We start from the raw sequence: 17,615 nt of genomic DNA on the forward strand, positions 1-17,615 counted from the left end.
CATGGGGGAGAGGACAGAACCCTGAGGCACCCCACAAGTGAGAGCCCAGGGGTCTGAACACTCATCCCCCACCACCACTTTCTGAACACGGCTCAGGAGGAAGGAGCGGAACCACTGTATGACAGTGCCCCCAGCTCCCAGCCCCTCTAGACGGTCCAGAAGGATGTTATGGTCGATGGTATCAAACGCCGCTGAGAGATCCAGCAGAACTAGGAAACAGCTCTCACCTTTGTCCCTAGCCCGCCGGAGATCATCAACCAGTGCGACCAAGGCAGTTTCAGTCCCATGATGAGGCCTGAATCCCGACTGGAAGAGTTATTACCAAGTAGTTTAGTCAATATTCACAGAGAGAGAGAGATGCAGGAATATGGTCTTTCTTGGATAATGGTGTTGCTCCAAGTCCCACCCCCTCAGTCTCCCTTATCCTACGTCATCCCTGCTCTGGCTGATCTGTGCTTTCTGCCTCTGAGCTTTCTGTTCTACTACTCTCAATGCACGCCAGCTCCTGGGAGAAGGGGGGGGGTCAGGAATGCTTTCCAAAGACACCGAGTCTGTCAGCTGTCTCTCCCCTGGTGCTTCTTCTTCTTCCTGCTGTTCCTCTCCCAATATTTCCCAGCTTCTCCCCTCTGCAGCCTCTGAACTATGCCCTTCCACAAACCACTGTTGCAAATCTATACTGTCCTTCTCTTCTCGGGAACGTTCATGTTACGTTGTGGGTGAACATATCAGACGACACAGCGATTCTTCAAACAGCTCTTGTTTATTCAGAGGCCAGAACAGAACTGAGCTGAAGGGCTCAGTCAGCCTGCTTATATAGAGCTCTAGTACAACGTTACTGTAGCAACTTTCTAAAACTATCCAATCACTGAACGTCACTTTCGATCCTTCATATGCATAACTATCTACAGTATACCCCTGCTGGCCCAGGGTGAGAATTTCAGTACATAACAGTTCAGGAAGGGGAGGCGATCCCCACCATTCCTCCTCAGTCCAGTCCCTGACATCACCATGCATAGATATCCACATGATAAGCCAGTTGTCTATATTTCCCTGCCAAATTATGAGAACTGAGTCATACACCTGTACTACTGCATTCTCCTGTTCATGGGATGCAATCCAATAGTGGAATTATCCTCAACCTGTTGTAAGACTCAACAGAAGGTTATATGCCCCCACTGTGGTAAATGTTAATAACTATTTGGTCAAGGTTGCCTGCATTCAACCAAACACCTGCCAGCAACTGCTAAAGCAATATGAGAAGCGCCAATTGCCAATTGCCTTTCTGAATTGGCCCCCAAACTATTGCAAACTAAATGTGATGTCAATTGCCTGAATGCAATCAAAATGTACATTTTTACTATATAAATGGCAGCCTCAGGACTGTGAGGATGGAGGCAGGAAGTTGAGATTTAACTTTGTCACCCTTCCAAGTTCCAATAAAAGAAAACACCTCCCCAAAGCCGCTTTTTGGTTTTCAAGGGAAGACTTCGTTGGTAACAGTGGAAGCGTCATTTGAAATGCAAATACAGTGCACCTGCATCATACATGCATATTATTAGCGTGAATATTATTGGCTCTGGCAGCAGGAGGAAGGGAAGGGACCAAGGCAGAAGGGAAGAGAAAGAAATCTGTCTCTTTTGGCTGCAAGACGAGGATGGAAGAGAGTGTCTCCTGGGAAGAGAGATTGCCTGTTAAATGACTCTGGGAATGGTAGCTCTGCGAGGGAAATAAGGGAATCTCATAAGGACTTTCAGCACCCTTAACAAATGAAGGTTCCCAGGATTCCTTGGGGGAAGCCATAGTGGCATGATACTGCTTTGAAAGTGTTATACAGAGGTGGGGGCACTCCATTGCAACAGAAAAAATAAATATCTGCCTTGCTTTTCTTCTCTGGACTTAGGGGACTCTGAGCCCCTTGGGGAGTTGGACTGTAAAGGCCACCCCCCAATTTTGTACAACAAGTATATGGTGCAGACATGGGTGTAGCCAGGATTTTTGTTGGGGGGGGGGCAAGACATTTGTTAAGGGAAGCAAGCCTTTTGTTAGGGGAGGGAAGAAACTCAGCTATGCATTTTTATTTATTTTTATTGATTGGGGGGGCAGCTGCTTCTCTCTGGCACCCCTGGGCTACACCAAAGGGTGCAGATGGAGACAAATCCATTCCATTACGGAAAATTGCTTTGCCAAAGTGTGCATGTGTGGAGAAACTTGCACCAAGATGCTGATAAATTTCCACAAGGGCTTTAAAATCATCCCCATCATCTAATGTGAAAATGTCGAGAACTGAAGATCAGGGAAAGTTGGAAACTGAGAGGATTCCTTTATCCCTACCCCAAATGCAGCTTGGGGCTGAGGTGGCTCTCAGGTTGGAAAAAGTTGAAGACTGCTGTCCTGTCATCTTTGTGACTCTACAGTCATACCTTGGTTGTCGAACGCCTTGCAACTCAAACGTTTTGGCTCTCGAATGCCGCAAACCCAGAAGTGAGTGTTCCAGTTTGCGAACATTCTTTGGAACCCAAAAGTCCGACACAGGAACTTCCAGTTGAGTGCAGGAAGCTCCTGCAGCCAATCGGAAGCTGCACTTTGGTTTTCGAACATTTCCGGAAGTCAAACAGACTTCCGGAACGGATTCTGTATGAGAACAAAGGTATGACTGTACTGCCAGTCTAGTCAGCTCCTGCTCACAGTTTGCAGGGACGGGTGCTCAGGCAAGAGCATTTCTTATTTCTTGGGATAGCCCAGCCTTCTTCAGGATGTGGTTCATCTGGTTATATGAACATTGCTATTGCTGCAGCCAAGCGAACGAACCTCACAGTCCTTTTGGTCTTATCCCAGGATCCTAATGGGAACCGAATAGGCCAATGGGTAGACGTGAAGCCTCACCATGGCATTGTGGATCTGACTTTCCCTCTGGCCTCGGAAGCGGCCCTGGGATCGTACACCTTCAAAATGGGAGAGGACTACAGAAATAGGAAAGTATTCACTGTGGAGGAATATGGTAAGTTTCTGGGGAAGACCACATGGCTTGTGAGAATCGTTCTAGGAATAAAAGGAAGCATATGTTCAGGGAAGTTTTTAATGGTTGATGTTTTGTTGTGCTTTTAATACTTTGTGGGGAGATGCCCAGAATGGCTGGGGCAGCCCAGTCAGAAGGGTAGCATATAAATAATAAATTGTTATTGTTATTGTTAGGTTCCAAGTCTATGGGGCTGAGGACAGCTCAGCCCTACCCCAAAGTATGCGGGGATGTGCCTAAGTCCTTCCAATCTTGAGTGGCTGAGCCCCGTCGGGCCTCCCCACAGCAGCAGAGGGCCCCATTGTCCCTCCCTGCTGTGGCGGAAGGCCCCATGTCGGCAGGATTCAGAAGTAATGCCCTTTTGGGGGGACAAGAAATTACTCTAAGCAAGGAAAGGGTAGTCAGAGCCACATCTGTGGTTGGCCTAGCACAGATGCTTGGGGGCCAGTGGCTCAAGTCTTGAACCAGCTAACCCCGCCGGTGTCTTGGGAAGCCGAGATAGCTGAGTTTGGAGTGCCAACTCCTAATGCCATGCTTAAATGCTTGGAGGCAGCAGGAATGGGAGAGAAAGCGGGGCGAAAGGCAGTAGCAGGGCTTGGATGGGTTTTGCTGACTGCTCTCTGAGATGTGTGGCAGGAATTAGAAGCTACTTGGAAGAAAGGTCAACAGCTGGCTGGCAGGGCGCCCATAACGTCATCTATATCAGCATCTCCTCAGAATACAAATATCTTCCGGATAGATTGCCCATACACATGGGGCCATCTGCTGTGGTAGCAGGCCCTGCCTGGCCTCCCCATGCTGGTGGAGGGCCACATCAGGCCTCATGGCTTCCTTCCGATGTGCGTGAACTTGGCGCTTCTGAAAGGAAGAGAGATTTGCCTGCGCTGAAGTCCCTTTCAATACTGCCGTTTTCAGCTGTTCAAAATGCAGAAAGCAAACACAACAGCAGGTCGTTAGGTCATCTGCAGAAAAGACTCATGCCTGTACAGTAAGCCTGCAACTTACACACATTTAGCTTTTGCTCATCCAGCTTTATGTGCTTGGCAAAAAAATAAAATGGGGGGGGAGCAGAAAGGGGGCAGGTGTCCGGGGGGGGGGAGACTTTGGCGATCCCACCCACCATTGAACCCAATGTATTTTGACTAGATGCGATTTTGGTTTGGGGCTGATCACTGGAACATAACCCCCGCCATAAGTTGCGGGCTTACTATACAACTGTGGAGGGGGGTCAGGGGGGCTCCTGCTTGTGTTGCCCTGTGCACATGCTCATTCCCCATGCTAATTCTGTCTAGACATTGTGAATGGTTACTAGCTCTTCAATATGTTGCTGTCTTTCCTGGAACAAAATGCAGCAGTGATGTTCTAGAGAAAAGATCTGGGAGGAGGTAGAAATGTGAGGTGCTGATTTCAAAGAGAGAGAGAGAGAGAGAGAGAGAGAGAGAGAGAGAGAGAGAGAGCTACATTTATATCCTACCTTTCCTTCAATGAGCTCAAGATAGCATATACAGTGGTATCTCTGGATACGAATGGAATCCGTTCTGGAGCCCCGTTCACATCCAGGAGCAAATGTAACTAGCGACGGCATGTCTGCGCATGCGCACGTTGCTTTTCACCGCTTCTGCGTATGCGCGTGACGTCATTTTGAGCATCTGCACATGCACGAGCAGCGAAACCCGGAAGTAACGCACTCTGTTACTTCTGGGTTGCCACGGAGCGCAACTCAAATGCGCTCAACATGAAGCATATTCAACCCGAGGTATGACTGTATAGTCCTGTGAGGTAGGTTAGGCTGAGAGGCGACAATTGGTCCAAAGTCACCCACCCATGGCGGAGTTTGGTCCTTATCAAACACTCTAAGCACTGTACTGGCTCACAAATGCATCTCATGCAATGTCCCAGTGAACACAGTTGGTGAAGAAATGCAGACTAATTTGACACCTGTCACTTTGCAACCATCCCACATGCAGCAGAGGAAAAACGAGGAGATCAAAGTTAGGTCAAAACCTTATTGCATCGCCAGCTGGCTATGATAATATAATGCTAAAAAATGACCCTGAAGGAAGGCAAAACAATGCCTCCTTTTCCTTCCACCCACCCGCTAAATTAAAGCACCTACATCTATAGGTGTGTGCATTTTAAGTTCAGTTTAGGGTCAAGCAAGATATGATATGCAAGATCCATACAGAGGATCTCTTCTGGTTTGGAGTTTTGTTAATTTGCTTTTAAAATCAAAATACACTGCAGAAGCAAAATCTGACCAGACAGCAGCACTTGCTGGAGTTAACGTTCTCCTCTCGTATCTTTTAACCAAATGCAATTACCCCAGAACTATTGGTCTTGGTGTTTTTAGCAATCTGCTATTCCAGTTCTTCTTCTTCTTCTTTTTAAAGCATCCCTTACTGCTCTTCTTCTTCTTCTTCTTCTTCTTCTTCTCCTCCTCCTCCTCCTCCTCCTCTCCATTGCAGTGCTGCCAAAATCTGAAGTGCTATTTGAACTTCCGCAACTTGTCACCAGAGCAGATGAAGAAATTCAAGTCAAAGTGTTTGGCAGGTGAGCAAAATCTTGTGTGTCCTCAAAGACAATGCCAATGGTTGATGGATAATATTTCATCCCCAATAATGAGGACAGAATAGGCGGGCATCAGAACTGTGTCCTTTTCCCCTGCTCTGTTTCTGGAGGACTAAATTGCAGACGAAGAAAAGGATATTCCAAGCACCTGAGGTATTTGGTAAAGCAAATCTGTTTGTTCCAGTCCGCCTTCTTTCCTTTCACCTTTTTCTCTCTTTCCCTTCCAGTGACCTATCAATTATGGTCTAGCTTTTTGTTTGTCTGTCTGTCCAGAAAGCTTCTTTTCCTTTCCTGTCACTTTGCAGAAAAAGTCAAGCACCACTTCTTCCCTCCCTGCTCCCTCATACACATACTTTCCACATTTCCTGCATTTCTCCACAACAGGCCACCAAGTAATCTTTGCATCTGCATGTGAAACATTATTGGGAATGATTCTGCCGCAACTGTGGAGTCGAAAAGCTATAACGATTAGTGAAATTTTCATTCCCTTCAGAAAGTCTCTGGGTGGTATAAAAGGATTGTTCTGGCATGCCTGCCTCCAATATTAGTGTGGGATCGGGTCAGGAGTTCCAGCTTGGCCCCACGACTGTGGGTGCCCAGGGCTATGGGTGCCATGCAGCATGCATGGCCCTGGCACCAAAATTTGTGAGTGCCCGGCCCTTCATGGGGAATTTTGTGGGTGCTCGGACACCCAAGGCCCCAGGGAATCGGCACCTATGGATCAGGTGTTCTTTCCTTCAGTGTGAATTCACGGGGGAAATCTCTCCCTAAGGCTGGTCCACTCTTTCATTTACCGTATCCAAAATGCATGAGCTTTGCTGTGATAAAATGGCTGATGTGTTGTTTCTCAACTCAGCTTGGAAACCCTGAAGCCTTTCCTAGCTCATCTGTAGCCAAGATGTGAAAACACCTTTTTATAGGGATAAAGCAGGAATCAGCAAACTTTTTCAGCAGGGGGCCAGTCCACTGTCCCTCAGACCTTGTGGGGGGCCAGACTATATGGAAGAGCACCACAAGCCCCTGTGGCTGCTTACCTGTGTCTTGAGAGCGAAAGGGGCTGGTGGTGGCGATGGCGGAGGGAGGATGAGCGGCGTGCGAAAGGGCTCCGGAGAGGGGCTGCTTAAAATGGCGGCCGCTCGAGCGCTGCTGCTGCTGGCACCAACAAAGCCCAGCCCCCTTTCTCCTCTAGTAGAAAAAAGACAGTCACGGAACCGAGAAATTGCACAAAACAAATGAAATACCATGAAAATCCCTGAAACGAGAAGTAATCGACTAGAAATTGATCCCGTTAAGGCTTTGTTCAATTTTAGGTTTTTCTATTTTTTCCCTTAAAGTTTTTGATTTTTATTATTTAGTTTATTTCCATAAGACAATATTTCTAGTCGATTACTTCTCATTTCAGGGATTTTCACGGTATTTCATTTGTTTTGTGCCCCTTCCTCCTCTAGGCAGGGCAGGAAGAAGCCAGGAGGGAGGGAGGGAGGGAGGGAGGAGGCGCCGCTGCTGCCGCCGTGTGAGGGAGAGGGAGAGAACGCCCGTGCTGGCAATCCACATGGCGATTCCTGGACCGTCCATGGGCCGGATCCAAAAGGCAATTGGGCCTGATCTGGCCCGCGGCCCTTGGTTTGCCTACCCATGGGATAAAGACATCCCTGCCCTGTCAATGTCCATAGTGTGTTACACAAGCAGAAACAAATCTCACACTGTTTGAGGCGTGTTTATGTGAACAGCTGGGAAGAAAGTGCTGGAGAACTGCAACTTTGCTATGCTCAAAGGCAGTAATGTGAACAACACACCCTAAAGTGATTTTCCTACCATAAACTGTTCAATCAAGAAGTCTCTCTGTTTTTTTGGTGCTACCAGCTCCATTTCCACCACCACCACCACCCAGACAAATTAAAGCTGACTGTTTGCTTTAGGGGGTTTACTTTGTGATACTATTCTCCCACCTTCTGCTGCAGGTACACATATGGGAAGCCTGTTCATGGGAAAGTAGACCTACATGTAACTCGAGACATATCATTTTACTTTTTTTACGATACGCCAGTGAGACAACTCGATGCAATTCAAATGCACTACACAGGCCAGGTAAGCTAACTGAAGGGCTGAGACGACTGGCCATACTCCTGCCCTGAAATGCTATTCTGCTGCCCTTGGCTCTAAAATGAGAGTCCTTAATCATCTGCCTTTGCCTCCAAATATAATTTTTCATCTCTGTTTCCTCAGACAGACAAGAATGGTTATGTTTCTTTCACAATTAATGCAACCGATTTAAAGCTGCCTGAGAAAGGCTATTCTGATTTTGTTCAGCTTTCTGCGGAATTTGAAGAAGAAGGAACAGGTACAGAAATGGGGAAATAGAGGTTTTGATGTTTAGTAACCTTCCTTTGGGATGCGGGTGGCGCTGTGGGTTAAACCACAGAGCCTAGGACTTGCCGATCAGAAGGTTGGCGGTTTGAATCCCCGCGACGGGGTGAGCTCCTGTTGCTCGGTCCCAGCTCTTGCCAACCTAGCAGTTCGAAAGCACGTCAAAGTGCAAATAGATAAATAGGTACCGCTCTGGCGGGAAGGTAAACGGCATTTCCGTGCGCTGTTCTGGTTCGCCAGAAGCGGCTTAGTCATGCTGGCCACATGACCTGGAAACTGTACGCTGACTCCCTCGGCCAATAAAGCGAGATGAGTGCCCTAACCCCAGAGTCGGCCACAACTGGACCTTATGGTCAGGGGTACCTTTACCTTTACCTTTAACCTTTAGACCTCATACTCTTGTTTGATCTTCTCTCTCTCCCTTTCTACTTTCACGACATTTTTACAGTTTTTATTTTTTTTTATTTTTTTAAATATTTTATTAAATTTTCATAGTACACAATATACATACAAGATCCCTTCACCAAAAAATAGTACACAAAAAAGCCAGAACAAATACACCCAAAAAAACCATATCGAAAAAAGGAAATAAAAAATAAAAAAGGAAAATAAAAAAACCAACCATTCAATACAATTTTTTTATATATAACTAACTGGACTTCCTCACATCTCCTTTACCCTGCATTATTTATATTAAAAATATCAGCAAATTATTACCTTGTTTCATACCTTATTTTGTACTTTCCAAATATTATACTTCTAAATTTAAGATAATTTTTATCATTTACTCATACCTTAAATTTAAACATATTGTTGCCTTAAATTTCGACCTTTTCTTACTTATAACTTAATTTTCTATTTTACAAAATCTATTTGCTGGAACTGAGATTTTCTAAATCGTGCAGATACTTAACATTCATACAACTTATATTGTTTTTGTAAATAGTCTTAAACTTCTTCCAGTCCTCTTCTGTTGTTTCTTCTCCCAAGTCTCGGATTCTGCCAGTCATTTCAGCCAATTCCATATAATCCATCAATTGCATCTGCCACTCTTCCAGTGTGGGCAAGTCTTGTGTCTTCCAATACTTTGCAATAAGTATTCTTGCTGCTGTTGTCGCATACATAAAGAAACTTCTGTCCTTCTTTGACACTTTCTGGCCGACAATGCCCAAGAGGAAGGCCTCCGGTTTCTTAACGAAGGTATATTTAAATACCTTTTTTAGTTCATTATAGATCATTTCCCAGAAGACCCTCACTTTTGGGCATGTCCACCAGAGGTGAAAGAATGTCCCCTCAGCCTCTCTACATTTCCAACATTTATTATCAGACAGGTGATATATTTTTGCAAGCTTGACTGGGGTCATGTACCACCTATATATCATTTTCATAATATTCTCCTTCAAGGCATTACATGCCGTGAATTTTATTCCGGTGGTCCATAACCTTTCCCAGTCCTCAAACATAATGTTATACCCAATATCCTGAGCCCATTTTATCATGGCTGATTTAACAGTCTCATCCTGTGTGTTCCATTTAAGCAGCAAGATATACATTCTCGAAAGTACCTTAGTCTTTGGTTCCAACAGTTCTGTCTCTAATTTCGACTTCTCCACCTGGAATCCTATCTTTTTATCCAATATAAAAACCTCTTGAATTTGAGCGTAGTGTAACCAATCTTGCACCTTATTCTTTAATTTCTCCAAGCTCTGCAACCTCCATTTGTCTCCAATTTTTTCTATTATTTCCCAATATTTCGGCCAACAGGCCTCCATATTGAGTCTTTTCCGGGCCTTAGCCTCCATTGGTGATAGCCATCTCGGGGTCTTACTTTCTAGTAAGTCTTTATATTTTGTCCAGACAATAAATATTGCTTTTCTGACAATATGGTTTTTGAACATTTTATGAATCTTTACCTTGTCATACCACAAGTATGCATGCCAACCAAAAGCATTGTTAAACCCTTCCAGATCTAGGACATCAGTGTTCTCAAGAAGTAACCAATCTTTCATCCAGCAGAAAGCTGCAGCTTCATAATATAACTTTAAATCTGGTAGGGCAAACCCCCCTCTTTCTTTTGCATCAGTTAATATTTTAAATTTTATTCGGGGCTTTTTGCCCTGCCAGATAAATTTAGAAATATCTTTCTGCCATTTTCCAAAACATTCCACTCTGTCCACAATCTGTAGAGTTTGAAACTAAAACAACATCTTTGGCAATACATTCATCTTTATAGCTGCAATTCGACCCAGCAAGGAAAGTTTCAATCTTGACCAAATTTCTAAATCCTTTTTAATTTCTGACCAGCATTTTTCATAATTATCTTTAAATAAATTCAAATTTTTAGCAGTCAAATTAACCCCTAGGTACTTCACTTTTTTAACCACATTTAACTCTGTCTCATTCTGAAACCTTTCTGCTTCCAAAGATGTCAGATTTTTTACCAAAACCTTAGTTTTTTGCTTATTCAATTTGAATCCCGCCACCCGACCAAACTCATATATCAGTTCCAAAACTCTTTTCGTACTAGATTCTGGCTCCTGTAATGTTATTACCAAGTCATCTGCAAAAGCTTTCAATTTATACTGTTTCACTCCGACCTGTATTCCTTGCACCAACCGGTCCTCCCTAATCATGTTCAAAAGCACCTCTAGGACTGAAATAAATAACAGAGGGGATAAGGGGCAACCTTGTCGTGTTCCTTTTTCAATTTTAAACTCTTCTGTCACCACATTGTTAACTATCAATTTAGCTTTTTGCTCTGAGTAAATTGCCTCTATTCCATTTTCAAACCCCCGTCCCACTCCCATCCCTTCCAAGTTTTTCTTCATAAACCTCCAAGAAATGTTGTCAAAGGCCTTCTCCGCATCAATAAAAATTAACACTGCTTTTGTGTTAATATTAGTTTGCAAAAGTTCCAAAATGTCTATAATGTTCCTAGTATTATCAAACAAATGTCTACCTGGAAGAAAGCCTGCCTGATCTTTATGAATTACTTCATTTAGCACTTTTTTAAATCTACTTGCCAAAATATCCGCAAAGATTTTATAATCCACATTTAGGAATGAGATGGGACGGTAGTTCTTAAGTTGAGTCTTTTCAGATTCCACTTTAGGTATCAATGTGATGAAAGCTTCTTTCCACGATTCTGGTGCCTTCTTCCCCTCCATGATCTGGTTACAGACCTCCATTAGTGGTTGTGTCAAAAAATCTTTCAATGTCTTGTAATACTTGGAGGTAAGACCATCAGGTCCTGGAGATTTGCCTAGTTGCATATTCTGAATGGCACCCTAAATTTCTTGTTGCGTTATTTTATCATTTAGGATTGTTCTCTTTTACTGGGATAATTTTGGTAGTCCATTAATTTTTAGGAAATGGTCTATCTCAGTCTCTTGCATATAAAGTTGTTTGAAATATCTCTGGAAGCACTTTCTAATTTCCTCTGGTTTCTGGATATTCCTCCCTTCAATCTCTAAATTGATAACCGTGTTCAATTTTTGTCTCTTTTTCAACTGCCATGCAAGCAGTTTCCCACACTTATTCGCTGATTCAAATGATCTTTGTTTCATCTGTTTAATTTTCCACTCAACTTCTTGATTTATCAATTTAGCGTATTGTGCTTGGTAAAATTTAATTTCTCTCAGAACCTCCTGTGATTTAGGTTTTGATCTCAATTTTTTCTCACCATCTCTTATCTTGTCTAAAATTTTATCCTTTTTTTCATTCCAAAGTCTTTTCTTTATTGTGTTCTGTTGTATCAAAAACCCTCTCATAACTGCTTTACTTGCGTCCCAGATTATTCTTTTTTCCACCGTAGTATTCAAATTTATTTCAAAATAGTCTTTTAAAGTTTTTTGGGCCTTCTTGACAATCTCCTGATCTCTTAATAGGGTGTCATTCATTTTCCATCTGAAGGAACCGGTTGGAATAAGTCTCATTTCCACTTTCATAGCATTATGGTCGGAGCAGGTTTTTGGGCAGATTTCCACTTTTCTAGTCTTAGGTGCCAGTCCTCTAGTTATCCATATTTGGTCGATTCTTGTCCATGACAGGTGGGCTTCAGAAAAGAAAGTTCCTTCTCTGCCTAAGGGGTTCTTTGTCCTCCATATATCAATCAAATCCATATTGTCAGTTAGTTCAAAGAAAGTTTTAGGTAGTCTGCCGTCATTTGTTAAATTTTGATTTTGTGACTTATCCATATTTGTAGAGACCACCCCATTCATATCTCCCATCATAATGATGTTGGTATAGTCCAGATAGTCCAGAATTGTCTCATGCAGTTTCCTGTAAAATTCTGATTTCCCCTCATTCGGCGCATAAATTCCTAATATTAAACACTTTTCTCCTTGGACCTGTATTTCAATTGCCAAAATTCTTCCTTGCTCGTCTTTAAATAAGAGTTCTGGTGACAGGCTCTCCTTTGCATAAATCACCACTCCTCTTTTCTTAACTTTGTCCGATGAAATAAATTCTTGGCCTAGTCTTTTATTAATTAACACTTTTCTGTGAAGCCTAGTCACATGTGTTTCCTGCAAGCAAATAATGTCCAATTGTTCTTTTTTCAATATATGAAAAATTCTTCTTCTTTTTTCTGGGGAATTTCCGCCATTTATATTCCAACTAAGAAGCTGCAGAGACATCCTGGATCAGTCTGTTAGTCCTGTGGTGGCGTCTCTTTCTTTTGGTCCTCTGGTCCCGAGGGTGTAGGTGCAGGTGTAGGTATAGGTGGAGGTGGTGGCCAAGATCCTGTTGTTCCTTTCTGTAGGTCCTCTTCGTGGTTGTTCAAAAACTTTTGTTGATCTTCTGCTGTTTTGATTCTAACTTTCTTTCCTTTGAAGTTGAAGGATAGTCCTTGAGGGAACTCCCACCTAAAGGGAATTGAGTTGCTTCTCAGTAGTCTTGTTAATTCTATATAAGTATCTCTAAGGTCCAAAAGTTGTTTCGGGATGTCTTTGTAGATTTCTGCTTTGATGCCTTGAATAACAAGTGATTTTCCAAAATGAAGACCTAGTATTTTATCTCTCTCTTGCTTAGATCTCAAGATGATCAGACAGTCTCTGGATCTGTCCTTCCTCGCCACTCTTCCCAATCTAAAAGCAGTTACAATTTTAAAGTCCTTATCTTCTTCTATACTCCAGAACTTTGTAATTTCTGATGTCAAATAACCAATCAGACCTCCCTGTTCAAGTTCTGGGATAGCTCTCAACCTAAGATTATTTTCCCTATTCTTCAGTTCCGTCATAGCCATTTTGGACGAATGCTCATCCGCCTTTTTATTTAAAATTGCCAGTTGTTCCAAAATTTGATTTAAAACTGTTTCAGATTCCCCAGATGCCATATCCTTTGGTGCAGTTTGCGCAACTACCTCTTCTTGTACTAGAACAGCTGGGACAGAAGATCTGCGTGGCTGAGAAGTCAAAGTTGTTTGTACTAGTTGTTTAGCTTTCGTTTTAGCCAATCTTGCTTTCCCTGTGCCACTCATTCCAATCCTGACTACGTGCCAAGGTTAAGTTGTATACAGTCCCGTGGGAAAGACAGTTCCAAAGAGTAAACAACAAGGCAGCAAAGAGTCAAAACAAAATACAGTTCCCAGAAAATTATAAATTCAAAGTCCTCTAGGGGGAGTACATTTGTACTTCAGCAGAAAGAAAGGACTGTTCCGCCATTAAAATCCCAGCAGTTAAAGACAGATTTAAAGAGAACCTTCAAATTCCTTTTGGTTTATAGAGCTTCCTCAATGTTGAAACAAAGTCTTTAAAGATGTGCAAGATACAGTTCCCCAGTTTGTAACTAAACTGTAGCGCTCAAATGTAGCACTTTCAGAATTAAAAACATTTCAGCAATTTGACAGCTCTTCATTGCCCCGGCAGTCCGTGACTTTGGGCTTCTCAGTTTATAAATCCACAAAGGAGAGGAAAGGTCCAATCAAAAGCCAGCAAAATTAAAGCAAAATTGTCTCTTTTCAATTATTATTAAAAACAAAGTTGAATTATTGCGCGAAAATCCACGCTTTTTACAGCCCTTTTTGAATGCTTCCAGCTTGTCAAAATCTTTGCTTTGATCCTTTAAGCACAATCAGGAGACGGACTTCCTGGTTACGTCTCCCGCTTTTAGCCGAATTTCAATCACTTTAGTCCCAAATTTTTAGGATCCCCTACTCACGGGTTTGTAGTTTGAAGTCTGATGTTCCAGGAAAAAAGGTCGGCGCTCATCGGCAGCAGCCGCATGGCTTCACTTCCGCAGAAAGAGCGATGAACTCACAGCACCGCTCCCCCTTCCACGCTCCGGAGCCCCTTACGGGGTTCCTTCCTCGTTTCTGGGGGGGCTTCTGGTGCCCGCCGAGTCCCACGGCCACAGGCTCACTCTGCCTGTGGTTTTTCTTAATGGGTCTCCGCTTTGCCGTAGCGGACGACCCTTTTCTGCGGGGCCCCTCTTCACAGCGCGAAGAGGACCGCCATTGCCGTTTCGCGCCGCCTCCGGAAGTCCCATTTTTACAGTTTTTAAACAGTAGATTTGGGGGAGGTGGGCATTGGTTATGTGTGGTGCATTTTCAGGGTCTCAGATCCTTCAAGTGTCCCTGTTTTCCAGGAACAGTCCCAGATTTACAGATGTCGTCCCTGTTTTTGATTTGATCCCAGAATGTCCTGCTTTTCCTTAGGACGTCCCTATATACATTGGAGAAGTGTTGGGGGGTATGGAGCTATCCAACCCTCGAGCCATCTGAAGGCAGCCCTGAATAGGGAAGTTTTTTAATGTTTAATTGTGTTTTTATATATGTTGGAAGCTGCCCAGAGTGGCTAGGGCAACCCAGTCGGATGGGTGGGGTAAAAACAGTAAAATAGTAATAATCATAGAATCTTAAAGTTGGAAGGGACACCAATTGTCATCTAGTCCAACCCCTGCAATGGAGGAATCTCAGATAAAGCATGCATGACAGATGGCCATCCAACCTCTGTTTAAAAACCTCCAAAGAAGGAGAATTCACCACCTCTCGTGGGAGTCTGTTCCACAGCTGAACAGCTTGTACTGTCAGAAAGTTTTTCCGAGTGTTTAGCTGGAATCTACTTTCTTGCAACTTGAAGCCATTGGTTAGAGTCCTACCCTCCAGAGCAGGAGAAAACAAGTATGCTCCCTCCTCCATGAGACGGCCCTTAAGATACAGTGGTACCTCAGGTTACAAACGCTTCAGGTTACAGACTCCGCTAACCCATAAATAGTACCTTGGGTTAAGAACTTTGCTTCAGGATGAGAACAAAAATCGCGCAGCGGCAGCATGGCAGCAGCGGGAGGCCCCATTAGCTAAAGTGGTACCTCTAGTTAAGAACAGTTTCAGGTTAAGAACAGACCTCCAGAACGAATTAAGTTCTTAACCCAAGGTACCACTGTATTTGAAGATGACCATCATATCTCCTCTCAGTCTCCTCCTGCAAGAACATTGACAGTAAGGTCACTGTTGTTTCTCTCTCCTACAATTTTTACCCATATACTGTCAAACTGCTTTTCATGCTCCAGGCCATAGATTTCTTCACAAGTGTACACATCCTTTCTATACAATGCTGCCACTCCTCCCTGGTGTGTGTGTGTGTGTGTGTGTGTGTGTGTGTGTCACACACTTCCCACAGCTGCGCTGACTCCGGATGTCACCTCTCTTTTTCAGGAGTGAAAGTCACAGGAACCAATGGCTTCTCTGTTGTCGCCAGAGTAGCAAACATGCAGTTCCTAAATCTCAATCCGTTCTATAAGCATGGATTTCCCTACACTGGAAAGGTGAGGTCCTAAATACAGCTTTGCCCAATCTCTCTCTCAGCCAGACAGCTGATGAGACAGCTCAGTCGCATAAAATAGCTCAATATCTGATTGGAAGGTTGGGGAGAGGATGTTTTTAAAGGTGATGCTCAAGGTTTGAAGAGTGGGGGCAGCAAAGAGATAAGGAAATAAACAAATATTTCACCTGGGAGGGTGTCCAGTGAGGTTTAAATGCTAATTTCTATATTCAAGCTTACATGACTGTTATGTAGTGAAGTTTCACCCTGGGCCAGCAGGGGGATACTGTATATAGTTTTCACTCAGGTCTGTAGATAGTTTTCACTCAGGTCCACGTCAGTTATTTTAGGCAGGAAACGCTGGGCTGTTGTTGCTACAATGTTGACAGCCAGCTGCCTATAAAAGCAGGCCGGCTGAGCTGTTTGCAGTCAGTTCTATTCCAGCTTACAAGAATAAAGAGCTACTTGGAGAAATCGCTGTGTCGTCTGCTATGTCAACCCACAACTTAACAATGACCAAAAGCCATGTATTTTAGGAGCATTTGTCAGATGTAAATTATAGGAAATGTTCTGAACCAAGACCACTCTTTTGTTTCTGTGAAGAGACTTGTGCCTTTGGTGTGCATACATACCTAGTTCATAGATCCTCCTAGTGTGCAAAACTGTATCTGTCTGCTTGGAGGTCACCCTCACTGAGTTAAATGGGACTGACTTCCCAGCAACAGCTTACAGGACTGCAGACTATTTAATTCAACTTTACTTGAAAGAGCCTCTTTTAACAAATTATATTTATATTTTGTCCAATTTAAGAAAGAGGAAAGTTGTTTCAGTAAATCCAGTTACTTCTTATAGCCCACCTAATTGCCATCAGAGGAGACTAACATGGCATTAATTCCCAGTTTGTTCTTGCAGATGAAATGCACCATCAACGACGCACCCTTCAAGAATGAGACGGTCTATCTTACTGTCGATATCAATGACGTGGAGACAAACCTTCCTTACCGCACAGATGAGAATGGTGAAGTTGCTTTCTCCTTGGACACAACAGAATGGAAAGATATGGTTTCTCTACGGGTGAGTCATGAGCATATTGGCAAAGGAGTAGCATTGTAGTGGCAAATTCAGAAGTGCAGAGCCACACCCTTTCACAGCTGTGCCCCTTCTAAATTTGTAAGTTTGTGGTTCTCTTAAGATGTTTAGCATGGATTGGGGTGTTATCATGGTTGGTTTGTATCCAAGGTCTGTTACCTTATTATGGGTTTGTGTGTGTGTGTGTGTGTATGAAAAATTATTTTTTTGTTGTTGTTGCTAGCAGCGTATAATTTGAAATAACAAATAAAGGGTTTCTTTTGTTCCTTTTCACTTTTGCTTATTTATCCTATGCAAGTGCCTGCTGGAACTTTTGCAAATGAGCCTTAATACACTTTCCTTTTATCATTAACCTATGTCATTGTTGACAACTCATCAGTACAATTAACTTTCCAATTTCTTTTGTATTTTAACCTCTGACGTGCATCTGGTTCTTTCAGTCACCAACCAAAAACCTTTGACCTATTGTTTGTTTCTGACGCCTCCTGTCCCTTTTTGCTTTCTAGGGCAGGTACACTATTTTAAAGCAGCCTGGGGCCATTTCCTTTGACTTCCTGGAGACAATACGGACTGAAGCTTTCATATGGCTGATGCCCTTCTACTCAGAAAGCAACAGTTTCCTGGAGATACAGCATGTGGAGGAAGAGCTGCCCTGTGGAAAAGACCAGGAAGTCCTGGTGGATTACATCCTTGATCGGAAAGAGCTGGGCCCGGAAGCCGACCACGTAGATTTCTATTACTTGGTGAGTGTCTAGCAATTGATGGAAATGCCTGGAGCAATATGAGAAAAAGAAGCAAATCCTGTACAGGGGGGG

General features: G+C 43.4%; 1 protein-coding gene across 1 annotated transcript in view; it reads left to right on the forward strand.

The window, feature by feature from the left end:
• Positions 1-17,615, forward strand: part of LOC307206216 (alpha-2-macroglobulin-like protein 1) — a 59,385-nt gene that overhangs the window by 11,710 nt on the left and 30,060 nt on the right. The window contains exons 7-13 of the mRNA XM_079959139.1: positions 2,836-2,998; positions 5,482-5,566; positions 7,546-7,672; positions 7,811-7,925; positions 15,606-15,715; positions 16,624-16,785; positions 17,307-17,543. Of these exons, the coding sequence (XP_079815265.1) occupies positions 2,836-2,998; positions 5,482-5,566; positions 7,546-7,672; positions 7,811-7,925; positions 15,606-15,715; positions 16,624-16,785; positions 17,307-17,543 (999 nt within the window). The remainder of the gene's footprint in view (positions 1-2,835; positions 2,999-5,481; positions 5,567-7,545; positions 7,673-7,810; positions 7,926-15,605; positions 15,716-16,623; positions 16,786-17,306; positions 17,544-17,615) is intronic.

This window comes from Podarcis cretensis (genome assembly GCF_951804945.1).
Source record: "Podarcis cretensis genome assembly, chromosome: 17".
Taxonomy (NCBI): domain Eukaryota; kingdom Metazoa; phylum Chordata; class Lepidosauria; order Squamata; family Lacertidae; genus Podarcis; species Podarcis cretensis.